This window comes from Odontesthes bonariensis, chromosome 17 (genome assembly GCF_027942865.1).
Source record: "Odontesthes bonariensis isolate fOdoBon6 chromosome 17, fOdoBon6.hap1, whole genome shotgun sequence".
Classification (NCBI taxonomy): Eukaryota; Metazoa; Chordata; class Actinopteri; order Atheriniformes; family Atherinopsidae; genus Odontesthes; species Odontesthes bonariensis.
Window position 1 is genome coordinate 18,880,445 of NC_134522.1, and position 14,184 is coordinate 18,894,628.

The 14,184-nt window shown below is 41.9% G+C and overlaps 1 protein-coding gene across 1 annotated transcript in view; it reads left to right on the forward strand.

Moving 5' to 3' along the window:
• Nucleotides 1-14,184, forward strand: part of aqr (aquarius intron-binding spliceosomal factor) — a 44,748-nt gene that overhangs the window by 15,988 nt on the left and 14,576 nt on the right. Inside the window, exons 20-31 of the mRNA XM_075447670.1 lie at nucleotides 140-309; nucleotides 617-858; nucleotides 999-1,148; nucleotides 1,713-1,782; nucleotides 2,785-2,895; nucleotides 3,334-3,443; nucleotides 6,398-6,533; nucleotides 8,596-8,805; nucleotides 11,967-12,104; nucleotides 12,211-12,282; nucleotides 12,459-12,646; nucleotides 12,776-12,947. Coding sequence (XP_075303785.1) covers nucleotides 140-309; nucleotides 617-858; nucleotides 999-1,148; nucleotides 1,713-1,782; nucleotides 2,785-2,895; nucleotides 3,334-3,443; nucleotides 6,398-6,533; nucleotides 8,596-8,805; nucleotides 11,967-12,104; nucleotides 12,211-12,282; nucleotides 12,459-12,646; nucleotides 12,776-12,947 — 1,769 coding nt within the window. The remainder of the gene's footprint in view (nucleotides 1-139; nucleotides 310-616; nucleotides 859-998; nucleotides 1,149-1,712; nucleotides 1,783-2,784; nucleotides 2,896-3,333; nucleotides 3,444-6,397; nucleotides 6,534-8,595; nucleotides 8,806-11,966; nucleotides 12,105-12,210; nucleotides 12,283-12,458; nucleotides 12,647-12,775; nucleotides 12,948-14,184) is intronic.

The following is a 14,184-nucleotide window of genomic DNA, read 5'->3' on the forward strand; positions in this document are numbered from 1 at the left end:
ATTTTGAGATTGTAACACTTTGTAACAGCATTTTTGAAATTGCCGTGAGGAAAAATGACAAATGGCTTCTGTATTTACTGCTGCAGGTTATAATAGCTTCGTTGGTGTGATAAATATTCTCCCTGCCTGTGTGGTCTAGGACCTGAACCGAAGCCTAAGCTCCGAGGGGACGCCAGAACGTTCCGTGTGTGGCTCGACCCAAACCAGTATCAGCAGGACATGACCAGCAGCATTCAGAGTAGCACTGAAGACCCATATGAGACTTTCAACATCATCATGAGGCGCAAACCCAAGGAGAATAATTTCAAGGTTTGGACTAGACATTGGGGCTAATTTTGTATTTGAGTGCATTATTTTGAGATGTTAAGTGCTTGTCCTACCAGCACCATCCTGCATGATGTATCCTGCAAGGCTGGGTTAAAACAGTTATTTTATCTTCTGGACAAAGACATGTCCATGTCCCAACTTGTCATTTTGTTTCCACCCACGAGTCCCCCCCCTGTGAGTGGATGCATGTTCTCACACGGTGCTCGATGAACCTGTTATTAGACCTTTTTTTTTTGTTTCAGTTCTTCGTCTGATATCGGTAACAAGTTTTTTTTTCTTTCCGTTTCAGGCGGTGCTGGAGACCATCAGGCACCTGATGAACACTGAGTGTGTTGTCCCAGATTGGCTTCATGACATTATCCTTGGCTACGGTGACCCAGGCAGTGCCCACTATTCCAAGATGCCAAATCAAATCTCCACTTTGGACTTCAATGACACCTTTCTGTCGCTGGACCACTTGCGGTCATGTTTCCCTGGCAACACCATAAAGGTCATGGAAGAGAACCGTGAGCTGCAAGTCCCTCCTTTCAGGTGAACATTTAAGATCCAGTGTTGGAATGATACAAAGAACGTTTTTGTTAGGATCTTTACCTTCTGGGCATTTTTTCATTCATTTTTAATAAAATAAACCCTGTTATTTTTATTTATTTTTTCTCCCTTGGATTTATCAGAATCACATTTCCCATCTCAAACAAACCTGACAAAGGGAAGAAGAGAAAGGCTGATGAAGAAATGGAGGACAAAGAGGCAGACAAGACCTTGCTTGTTGAGCCCTATGTCACCCTGAACCGTGGACCGTATCCCTACAACCAGCCCAAACGGTGAGGAGTCGAGACCTTTTTCCTTCCATCTTAATGAGAGCGTTTCTCATGCAGGTTTAAAGGGTTTTATCAAACCTTATGAAGCTGGTGCACTGACCTCCTTTCACAGGGAGTTTCAAATTAGCTGGTGAACTTTTCTAGAGTTTCAGGCCCAGCTATGTATCATAATGTAGCATACAAGTCTGCGCCCTCGATTCCAAAAGTATCGTAATTAAACTGTGTTGAGGTGACTTTTTTAATGAGTCTGTGCTTATCTCCATAACATCTGACTTGTTTGCCATGTAACCTCGTGGTGCTATGTTGGTTGCTGTTATGCCTCCAGTGTTAGATAGAAACTTTTATGTAATTTAAGGTGAAAGGAAGCAGGCTTTGATATTCTTGAACTAATTATAACGTCACAAAAACAACAACGCCAGATGAAAAGTCAAGAGTCACCTAGTTGTATCTGAAACTCTGTGCCGCCACAAGTATAATCTCATCCCGTGGGAAACATTGTCCAGTGCTGTCAGAGCTGCTCAGTATCTCGAACAAATTTGAAACATCTGCAATGCAAATTTCTTTCAGGAATACGATTCAGTTCACGCCGACTCAAATCGAAGCCATTCGAGCCGGGATGCAGCCAGGACTGACCATGGTAAGGACGTTATAATTACAGTACAAGCTGCTCACGCAGGTTTAGGGATTAGATTGAAGTTGAAGTTGAAGTTAATCTTGGATATGGATATCACCAATGTAGTGTTTTGTTGTTTGCAACAAAATACATATAAAAAGACAAAGCAGTTGAGCTACAGATGCACCAACTTTCATCTGTGCCTCCACTTATGTGCAATCCCTGCCTGCAATGCTTTTTTTTATATCAGTAGTGTCACTTGCTGTTTTGACAGAGGTGCCCATCGCATGTGGTGATTGGAAGCTAGCATGAGGACCTGAGTTATTTATTGGGCAGCCAGCTGGGTTAGATATGGCACTAACTTGTGGAGCCATCATCTGGGTCATAAAACAACTCTGCGTGCATGCTTTCATCCGTCCTGCTCGCCACTGCCTGTAACCCCTCTTTCTTGGCATATGTCACCCTCATTAGCAGCCACAACAAGCGCATACTACCTTCTGCTTTGAATAACTTTCATGTGGGGAAACCAAGGAGCTGATTATGTACTAATTTATGCAGAATTATATAATTATGCTCCCTATTTTTAGAAGATATTACTCACCTGAGAGACCCACAATAAGACCAACCTGTTTCATGAATATTCATTGAGTAAATTAGATGTAACTACTCTACACCCATCCACCCCCCCCCCCCCCCCCCCTCTTTAGTTGAGTAAATGAAGCTTGGTATCATTATAATGGTGACCTGTGCACAGTGGTGAGGTAGCACAAATATTTACATAGTAAGAACAAAAGGGAGGCTTGGAATATACTTTATCTCTCTTCCCAATGACTCTATCCATTCCTATATGTGCAGGCAAAATGACCATTTGAATGAAGCATGAACAAGGTGTCACAGTCACTAGATTATCTACCAGGAAATACCGTTGCAACCTAATTGTTCCCAGTGTACTTCTTGTTCCCTACTGTTCCATTTTGTTTTATTTTTAAATTTCTTCCTAACTCTTTCTTCCTAATCGGTCACCAGGTTGTAGGGCCGCCAGGCACTGGAAAGACGGACGTTGCTGTTCAGATCATCTCAAATCTCTATCACAACTTTCCTGAGCAGAGGACTCTCATAGTCACACACTCTAACCAGGTCAACACACACACACACATCCGTTCTACACAAAAACAGAAGCCCAGTAAAAAAAGTTTCTCTTAACACTTTGGTGAAATAACATTGAGGTTGTCTGGAGAATTTACAGCTTGTGCTTAGAACTCCCCATTAATCAGGCAGTAGTCACATTTATACCACAGGGGAAAATTCAAATCTAAGCTCCCCTGTGTCCCAGTCCTCCCCCTTAGTACTTAATCATAAAGTAATCTGCTGTTGTTTAACACCAATGGATGGTTGCCAGAGGGAACCATATCCACATGAAGCATAGCTCGATAATTATTATTCTCCCGCAACCCCCCCCCCCAACAACTTTCTAGCTACATATTTAACTCTCAGAAAACATACAAATATGCATATCAGGGGAAAGACCTTTCATGTCTGACTTTATTTCCTTGTTGTTTGTTAATTCCATACCAGGCTCTGAACCAGCTGTTTGAAAAGATCATGGCTCTAGACATAGACGAGCGCCACCTTCTGCGTCTGGGCCACGGAGAGGAGGAGCTGGAGACCGAGAAGGACTTTAGCAGGTGAGGACGGGAGACGGCAGGTGGAAAGAGCGCACACCCACACACCTGTGTGTCTAAATAAACAGAAAAGCACATGTGAAAACTTAAAAGGCATGAACTCACACAGTCATGTGGGAAAGTGCATTCAGTGGATAAGTGGACTTACTAGGATTCACGAACACACCACACACACACACACACACACACACACACACACACACAGAAAAGCAGCTGCCCGTGTACATAATGAGTCTGATTCAACGCAGTGACAGGGCTACTCGATACCTTCATATGCCAGACCATGGACCTTGTTTGTCTTCATTAGGCATCGCTGGATTCTCAGACCTATCCACCAGTGAAAGGGATACGTCCCCGCAGCATTAATAGATTAACCCTTCCGTTGCTGTTGTGCACTGGAGGAAACGATCTGGTTGTGCTAGCAACTTAAAGAATCCTTTTTGATGGTGAATGATGGATGACAAAAACAAATCTAGAGAGACTAATGCAGATTTACCGCAGGGCTGGAAAGCCCGATTACATCGCAACTACCAAAAGAGTGCACGTTTCATTAAACAATTTAGAAATCCTCAAAAGTCAATTATGCTGCACGATTTGATTTGTAGATATATTTTAGAATAATACATCGATCCTGATTGTTTTACTTCCAAGATTGGTTTCGGTCATACCGTGTGGAATATGTCCAGGCTGTGGTAGTTGATTGTGAAAGCGGAAAAAAAACTAGCAGGCCACTTGACACGCAACATGTTCAAATTTTAAACAAAACGATTCAGTTAATTTGTCATAACATGAGCAGGAAAGAAAGGGAAACAATGTTATCTGTTTCCTATCTCAGGGACACACGGTCTTAGTAATTGATTAGCAGCAGTCTTATTGGATAATTTAATTAATTCATAATTAAATAATTACATGACTAAAAACACTTTTTAGGCCTATTAGAACAATTGTGAGCTCGGATGAGGAGGGAGTCCCTGTTAAATCAGTGGTGGGTGACATCTCATTTGCCTCATATTTTGATCAAATTAGTTTCACACTGTCTTTTATTTATTTATTTATTTTTTAAATGATTTTTTCTTTATATTTTTGAAGGCAACGCCTAGAGCTGCTGTTCTTTATAGGCTGCCGAACCACTCGAGTCTTGTTTTAAAGAAAACAGTTTGCAGTCCTCTTAAATATTCTCTTTAAATGTGTGTGTGTTTGTATCTTTGCGTGTGCCCGTGTATTAAATGCCTTGCAGGATAGTGACTCAGTCTTTACTCTTTACTACTGAGACACGGTTAGACGGGGAAAGATCGGGCGGTGCATCATAAGCGCACATGACAGAATTGAGGGCGACTCAACTCTCTAAAGATACCCAAAACATTTACAGCTCTACATGACTGCTGCTATTTTTAACACCCTCTGTGAATGTATCAGTCAGAACCATCTTTTTTTTTTTTTTTTTCCTTTTCTTTTCTTTTCTTTTCTTTTCTTTTCTTTCCTTTTTTTTTTTTTTTTTTTTTTACTAGACAGGTTTCTTAGCTAGCTCGGACTATAAATGGCTCGGTGTCAGTGAATATTAATAAAGTTTTTCTGCCGTTGCTATTTAAAGTTTTCCTTATAGGCCACATTGTTAATTACTGAGCAAATTGCACCCCGAAGCATCTCGGCATCACTTGTAAATGAGGATGTGAAGGTTTCTCCATGTTTCTCATTAGCTGTACCCTTTGTGTTACTGCTGCACAGCATGACTGTTGCATGAGCAGCGTTGTGTAAAAACTTTAGTCTGCACATGAAAGAAGTCTCTTGGTTTCTTAAATTATGCAGCAACACAGACATAAAAGAAAGGGCTTTAGCTAGCAGCATTTAATACGTTCCTCCCCTGCCCGCTGCCTCTCGACAACATGCAGACTCCACACTTCTTCCATCCCACTGACACCAGCAAGAGAGGAGAGCCGGAGTTTTAATTAACACTTTATACAAGGTAAAAAAAAAAAAAGATAAATAAATAAAAGGATGGTGCCTCACTGAATTGTTTAACAAATGGTAAGCTTAGCATTAATTAACAATTCTGCTTTTCTTTTTATAATAAACCTACCTGTTTTAATATGTGATTATGAAAGGAAATCTATCTGAAAGCATAGCAGAGGCCGTGTTTAGTTCCATATTAAAAACTATGAGAAGAACACACCGGTTTTCAGTTTTAGACTGTGAATGAATGCACAGCTGATGTGTCACTCAGTGAAGCAAGGTCAATGCCCATTTAAAATTTTATTACGATCAAACAGGAAGCGCAGCGAGATCCTCTTTGAGTCATCTGCTGACTGAGAGTCTTTGAAGAGGGTCTAAAAATAGTGTTCACCTCCAGTATTACCCTGTGACCCCGCCTACTTCCTACTTCTGTGTTTGTTGTGTGTGTGTGTGTGTGAGAGAGAGAGTTGTTTAGCTGCACAACAAGGACGAGACAGAATCCTATGTGCTCCTTAACCACTGTACTTCACAACATTTGTACACATTTTATCATATAATGAACCGCGCATCCAAAATCAAGCCGAAAACCAGGCGTTTGTTAGAAGCAATAGAACCGTCTGTTTCGGTTGCTCACCAAGCTTGTAGGTCAGTGATGCTTTTTGATGGTATGGGTCCTAATTCCAGGTGTGTTGGCGTGACGTTGTGTTAAAGGCACACGTGCCGACAGAAGTCAGTCCGATCAGTCTGTGTTCTAGAAAAAGGAACGATGTTGGTAATGGTATCAACACAAACCGCACCGATCCGATTCTGAAAACGTGTTAAAATGTTGAATTATATTATTATATTATTATATTACATTGGCAAATAAACAGCTCTAAATAATAGTTTAGTTTATTTTGTCATGTCACAGTTATTTCATCTATGTAACCCAACTCATGGTGCTTTGGTTTGTGCAGAGAGTTTGTCCTTTGAGAAAACGGTTCACGGTTGACTGTTGTTCTTTCCAGATATGGCAGAGTGAACTATGTCCTCGCTAGAAGACTGGAGCTTCTTAAAGAGGTGGGAAGATTACAGGAAAGCTTGGACGTCCCAGGAGATGTGTCTTACACCTGCGAGACTGCTGGACACTTCAACCTCTATCAGGTAAGAATATAACTAGGTGTATGTGCGCGCGCCAACATTTTCTGGTGGTTTGCTGTGGTTTCTGATGTTGGTTTTTTTTGCTCATCTTGCAAGCACAGAGTGGGTTAAATTCCAGAATGAAAATTTTGATTGCATATAGGTTTTAGCAAACCATTGAAAAGTCAAGATATGTTTTTTTTTTTAATTTTCAGTCAATAATTTCTCTGCGTTTCACAACAAAATATCTTTGAAAACTTGCGTTTGAACTTTGATATTGAGCCAGAGAGCCGAGAGGACGAGGGAGACGCTTTGCAGAATTTATCAGAATGCTTTTCCGTAACGTCCGTCCTTTATCCTCACACCTTTCATGCCAATCAAAAGCTAACATTACTGACCTCTCATTTCTCCGGACTCGCGGTGTAGTTTGCCCGCAGTGTGAATACTTTGAAACGCTCTCATGTTGCTTTATTATTGCTGTACCCTCGGACTTAAAGAGAAATGCCGCTGCAAGCAGTTATTTTCTCGCTCTCGCTTGCTTCATGAGAAGTTCTGAAAAAAGCAACTTTTCTAAAGTGATGCAAGGTGTTGCATTTTAATTGAGAGCCTTGACCTTTTTTTTTTGCAATGTGAAAAGCAGTTCCTGTCTGTTAAATCATCGACTGTGTAATTTCACAACAGTAATATTAGACTTTTGGAATAAGGCTTAAGATGCCAGAGGATTAGTCTCGGCTGTGGTTGTAGATCAAGCCGCATCTTGTAGAAGATGATTATCCAGCGACTTAAGGCTGATTTATGCTTCAGACGCAAAGCCTCTGACGCTCGGGCGCAGAGCCTCTGCGAGCGTCAAAATCTTGACCACTCCCCCATGCAGAGGCTCTGCGCGCGTTGTCGTGCACCTCAGAAAAATCCTGACTACGCGACAGACGCACGCAGACCACCAACGGAAGTGCGCAGACAAAAGCGGCTGTGATTGGTCCTCGGTGTGCCTTTCCGGTTGTCTGTGTGGCTTCCTCCTTTGCATTTTCGCCAACTCCAATAAAAGAAGCTGTTCTTCTTCGATGCCTTTTTTATTTTTTTTTTGAAAAATAAACACTTCCGCCGGCGCCCCCGAAGTTCTCGTCACCGCCCACCGAAATTCTCGCGAGGGGAAACTGCTGTGCGTCCCGAGAAATTCCAGACCGAGGTTGCAGAAGAACCATAACATGAAAAGTGGTTCGCGACCAGAGCAAAGCAACACGTCAAGACGATAGACGCAGAACTATAATCCGCCCTTTAGTTGTTTTTGAAAATGTTTAAGTGTGACGGCGATTACCTGAGCTCAAGTCCTGTATGTCTGATACTGTTCAGGTTTTTTTTTTTTGCTCTTTGCCAGTGTTTTCCTTTCCCGCTATATTAATGTGGTGCTTCAGAGGGACTGTATGTACTGCGCTGGTGTTTATTGTAGCTCTGAAAACAAGCCAGCGGAACCAATATGTGACATTTAAAAAGGTTGTTGGAATGGTGGAGCCTTGATCATGGGAAGATCACTCTGTCCGAGGTCCATGAGAATGCTGTTTTATACATGTGCTCAAGGTTTCCACGGCAGTCATAATAGCCGTTACAGGCAGATAATTAACATCCTATAAGCTGAATCCTCAAGCAGTCTCATTAATGCTTCCCTTAAAGTTCTCTTTTACCGGAATATTTTTAGAAGACGCTGCCCTGCTGTTTGGTTGAAGCTGGTTTATTAGCTTCTCAGCAGGGGAACCTTTTGTAGGAGTGAGGCTATCTTGTCTCATTTGTTCAGCTGTGTGTAAAGGGTGCTTTTTAATATTCAAATTATTATAGGACAGAATATACAATGGCCCAGTTTGGCTAGGCAGAGCCGTGCAAAACCCCGTTCCTGCTCAGACAGTCTTTTCGTAGACAGCAGATGGATATTGACTAAGTGAGTCTCGTGCACGGTGCTTTGCAATTAGAAATCGCCATAAAAAACTGTTACTATGTAAGATAGGGCACAAAAACACACACGACTCAGAAAATGCACAAGTTAAAGGGAGACTGTCCCTTTTTTTTTTTTTTTTTTTCCATTTTCCCTCTGTAGGTGATATCTCGCTGGGAGGAGTACATGAGTAAAGTCAAGCCTAAACAGGGCAAGCAAGTGGAAGTGGAGGTCGTTGCTGCACACTTTCCCTTTCACAAGTACTTTTCCAACGCGCCCCAGCCTGTGTTCAAGGGCCGATCCTACGAGGAGGACATGGACATAGCGGAGGGCTGCTACCGCCACATCAAGAAAATTTTCACCCAGTTGGAGGTAAGAAGGTCACCCATATACGGAGTTCACTAGTTTCCTCACTGCTCAGTGGGATATAAAGAGGTTACTTGAGTGCAGTAAGGCAAAGCGAATTCATTCACTTGCACTTGTTACATCTAAAGTCTATTTCTTGCTTCTTGATGAAGCTTCACCTCTCATTCAAAAGGCTTTTTCAGTTCAACTTAACTAGTGAGGGGTTTCAGGCTTATATTAGGAGGCTGAATAAGCCCCGAACTTCCCATCAGCTAGTTAGAACTATTGTAATGAGGTGAAACATCCCTAACCCTAAAGGAAAAACTTATTTCCCTATTATTCGTATTTCTCAAATGCGCCGAGGCTCGGCCAGCTGTCGTTAATCCTTTTCTTTAACCGTCAGCTAGCTTTGTGTCCAGATGTTGCACGGGTCACTCTTCCTGGCCACCAGACTAAAAGAGTGATGCAGTGACTGTTGAGACGCTGTCTCTTTGTGAATGTGTCAGCGTTGTCTGAGTTCTAGTCATCGCTTCAATCGTTGTGCAAGTATTGTATACAAATCTTCAATTAAGTAGGACCCCTGTGGATATGCTTGATCACCTGTATGGTTAAAAAAGTGCTGCAAAACAATTATCAAGAGACACCTTTGATTTATTTAGTCGTCGTCCCCCCCCTCACTCGCAAACACACAGCTGAATATGTGTTAACATTCTCCTCAGTTCATCAACGATCTCTATAGGGATGATAAAAACATTTCAGATTTATGGGAACACCAAGATGGTCTCCAAAAAGCAATAAAGAAGTTATTGGCTGGAGGTAATATCCCGACACATGTGGTGACCTTGATTTATCTGGCTGGCCTCTGTATCACTGCATCACCGCACCTCCTCCCTCCTCCCTCAGCCTCACCCATGCTGCAGTGAAATCTGCACACCCATTAAGAGGTGCTGCTGAACGTGGTGCAAGGTAGAGAAAAAAAAAAAGAAAAAGGCATCGACTTGCTGCTGTTGCTTATCTGTCTACATTTCGAATGTGAAAGCAGCCTCGAATAAGCTGTCACATGAATAATCTTAGAATCTATTGCTCGTCAGACGGACTGAGACACAATGTGCCTCCTGGGTTTGTGTATAGACTCTAACTCCTCTGCAGCTCCCCTGTATCTTTCCAGCACTGCTTCATTTTTTTTCTCTTCTCCCTTCTCTTGTCAGTCTCTGCAGCCCTCACCATCTTGATTTGACACTTCAATCACTCTAGAGCCATGGGGGTTAAAAATAGACCTCATCAATATTGTATGTTTTGATTAGTTTAATATTAATGCTAAAATAGGAACTCGTCAAATATTTATACCCGAGTGCTGTCCGAGTTTACCTCTCCCATCCTCCCTCCATCCCTGCCTCTGCACGGCTTGTGTGGCAGCCTGAAAATAGCCTGTTTACCCACGTCCCCCCCTTCAGTCCCTCCCTCAAAGCATTCACTAATGCGGTGATAGCTGCATTCATTGATATCTGCAAGTGAGCTGATTTGTCTCTGGCATTACCATTGCAGTAGAAGCCATAGAAGAGCACCTGTGCCAAAGTGTTCCTCGTGCTGCAGGTATTGTACAGAGAGCTGCACCCAGTATAGCCTTCCACAGATCAGCTGGTTGGCCACTTAATGACTGCACCACAGCAGTGAGGGGACTAATGAAAGTAAAATGAGGGAATGAAGTTGATAACAGCTTGATTAAAAGGTGGTTTATTCTGTGTCTGTTTCCCCTGGAATTGTTTTTAGGCCTAGTTGTATCCATTAGGGGTAGAAAAGAAAGAAGTAATCAGACAAGGTGCCAGGATGACACACTGTGGTGCGATCAGAAAGCAGTCTGCAAGTTATTTGCATTCCAGCATTTGCTCTTTCAGTTTGCTCTTCAGTTTTGTGCTCAGCAGTAGTTAAATAGACTCTGATGGTGGTGCTCACATCATATTAACGGTTCCCAGGTACACAGACATAGCTGCTGGTCATTTGTCTATCGCAGCATTGTTGAAGTTCAGAGTAGTAGTTCTTGTCCCTCCTAGCACTTTGAATTTTTCAACAGTCACAAAAACAATTTTATTTGAGCTATTCATCTATTATTTGATCTATTTTTTTTTTCTCCATTCGAGTGCTTCAGCTAATAATAAGCCACAAGCACTTGTTTAAGGCTAGTTCTAGAACCAGTTCTTAGTTTGTTCTGTAATGAACCGGCAAAGAAATTATCTGATTTTTTTTTTATTTTTTATTTTTATTTTTTATTATTATTTAATATCCATAGAGCCAACACAGAGCCACATCGTGATTTAATTTTAAACATTTCCTCCAGTACGTGTTTAAACTTGCCTCTATTGTATTCTGAGTTTCTGTGGTGTACCGCAGTGCAGGGAGATTTCATCTTCACAGAGCCACGTTTGTCTTGTTTTCCCCACACTGCGGGTGTTTTTTTTTCTTTTGTAGATAGACAGACGTGAATATGATGCTGAAGGTTGATTGGGTGCAAGTTAGCTTGAGCCAGGAGAGGGTGACATCTGTCTATTTCATAAGAATGATGACTAGGTGCCAAAAACAAGAAATGTTCAAGCGGCACAGTTGAAAAGCTCAGTTGCACTTGACAATTTTCATTATTTTACAACACTTAGTTTCACTCCATTACAAAGCAGATCTTTGTCCACTTCCTTGTTTTTCGCAGCAGAGCAAAGCTAAAGGACCAACAACCGCACCAACACAACAAGAGCAGCCTACAGCCTAAATTGTTCCACACGTTTATTAAACTGCCTCCTAGTGGAAGACAAATATTATAATATATAGACGTGCAACACACATGATCAGTCGAGCTCATAGCCCAACATCAGTTGGTGTTTGTGAATGCTCTTTATACAGACAGCCGACAGTTGTGGTTCTGGTTTCAAACTAGCACTAGAACCACTTTAGTGGGAAAACCCAAAAACGTTTTGGTCATTTCATTGAGGTCTTTCTAAAAAATATTTTTTATTATAATTATTATCATATCCTCTCATGTCATCTTGCAAAAAAATACAATTAACAACTAAATTCGCAAATACAGGAATAAATGGTAGGAATAGTATCCTTCAGCATTATCTCTCGCTATTCATACCTATTTACTAAATGTTACTGTTCTTTACTGTGCGTTCACTCCTGACTCTCCTCCTCTGGTATAGGAGTTCAGGGCCTTTGAGCTGCTGAGGAGTGGACTGGACCGCTCCAAGTATCTGCTCGTGAAAGAAGCCAAAATCATCGCCATGACCTGCACACATGCTGCACTCAAGCGCCATGACCTGGTGGAGCTCGGATTCAAGGTAGACTTTTTCTCATTTGACACAACGGCTGGACGGCCCCGGCTGAATTGTGTTTACTGCAATTCATTTCGATGTTTAAACCAACTTTCCTAATTGTCCCTTAAAGTATGACAACATCCTGATGGAAGAAGCTGCACAGATCCTTGAGATCGAGACGTTCATCCCTCTGCTGTTACAGGTAACCCTTCCCAGACCCCCTAAATATCATTATGTGCTCACGAATACAACAGATTTTTAAGTCCTTAAGAAAAACCTAATCGGGTAACATATGCCCATGTCAGATGTTGAATCAGACAGTGTATAAAATGTTATTGGAAACGAGTGTTCTCACCTCATATCTTACCTTGTCTCTAGAACCCAGAGGATGGCTACAGTCGGCTAAAACGTTGGATCATGATTGGAGACCACCACCAACTTCCCCCGGTCATCAAGAACATGGCCTTTCAGAAGTACTCCAACATGGAACAGTCTCTGTTCACTCGATTTGTGCGCCTGGGGGTGCCCACCATAGACTTGGACGCGCAGGGCCGTGCTCGGGCAAGGTGAGTCTGTGGCAGGAGTCTGTCGCTTATGACAGACCTTGCTTTACGAGGCCTCGTGCTGCTCGCTCGCCGAAAAAGGCTGAAAGTAAGAGCGACGTAGCTTGACTTGTTTCCGTCTCTGTTTCGCAGCCTTTGTAACCTTTACAACTGGCGCTACAAACACCTTGGGAACCTGCCTCATGTCCAGCAGCTTCCTGAGTTCCAGGTGCCCAACCCCGGCATCACCTTCGACTTTCAACTAATTAATGTTGAAGACTTTAACGGGGTGGGAGAATCCGAGCCCAACCCTTACTTTTACCAGGTCAGTAATACAGCGGCTCAAGTGCCCAAAACCAAACGTGTGTGTTCCATAGATAATGTATGATCTAAGCATTTTTATTACTTTAAGCCATTTGTAGCCATCATGATAAATTATGCCTCAAGTGGTTGCAAATAAGATGACACACCATTAGGAAATCATCAAATTTTAAAAGTGAAGTTGAAGTCTTTAGTGAACATTTTACATAGAAAACCATCTTAAATAAATTGTTAGCTACAGCAGAGTAACTGGACAGAACATTTTTCTCATCATGGCTTTCCATGACTCTTGCTGCGACTAAACTAATCAGGACGACACATGTTTGAGTTACCCACCGGTCCTTTTCTGTGACATTTTTCTTTTTTGATGGCAATGTGACGAGGCTGGGTCTAGTAAGACGAATATTACCGTCACCATGGCACAAGCGTGAACTGCTGCGGACACATTATTGGACAAACTCATGCAGCAGAAGGGTTTTAATTTGTTCTCTGTTCAGAAGAATCAGACAGATTGTGTTATTAAATAAATAACAGTGCTGTCAAAACGCTGTGTTTCTCCATGGTTACACTTATTACAGTCAGCTTCAGCACCGACATTGTTTGTTCATCTTTTTCAATTCATTTGAACTTTTTTTGAGCCTAACGAGGAGGAGACAGGTTTTTGAGCTGTAGCTGAAAGCTTCTCAGTCAGATCATATATAGTTTTGACTGCATCCATCTGTCAGTGCTTTGTTTAACACAATATTCTGTTTTTGTTTAGTTTATTATCAGTTTTATGGCAAAAAACAACACGATGCAGCAGTTAAGCAATACATGCTGTCCAGTTTTGGGCGAGCGGCAAATTCTGTGCTTGCTCCACGGCTGTTTCTATCACGTCAACGGGTATTTCTCACTTGTGTTAGAAGAACATGTTTGTATAGATTCTCAGTCTTCCAGGTCAGGGTAATCGTAGGAGCTTGAATAAATGCAGCCAGACTTGGTTTCTTACTTCTTGAAGATGTTTCACCTCATTACAATAGTTCTAACTAGCTGATGGGGAGTTCGGGGCTTATTCAGCCTCCTAATATAAGCCTGAAACCCCTCACTAGTTAAGTTGAACTGAAAAAGCCTTTTGAATGAGAGGTGAAGCTTCATCAAGAAGCAAGAAATAGACATTTCTATAAAAACTCTGCTACTTGCATGCACCCATAGAGCTACATTGCTATATATCCAAAAATTGATAGGATGGACATCAGTATCCT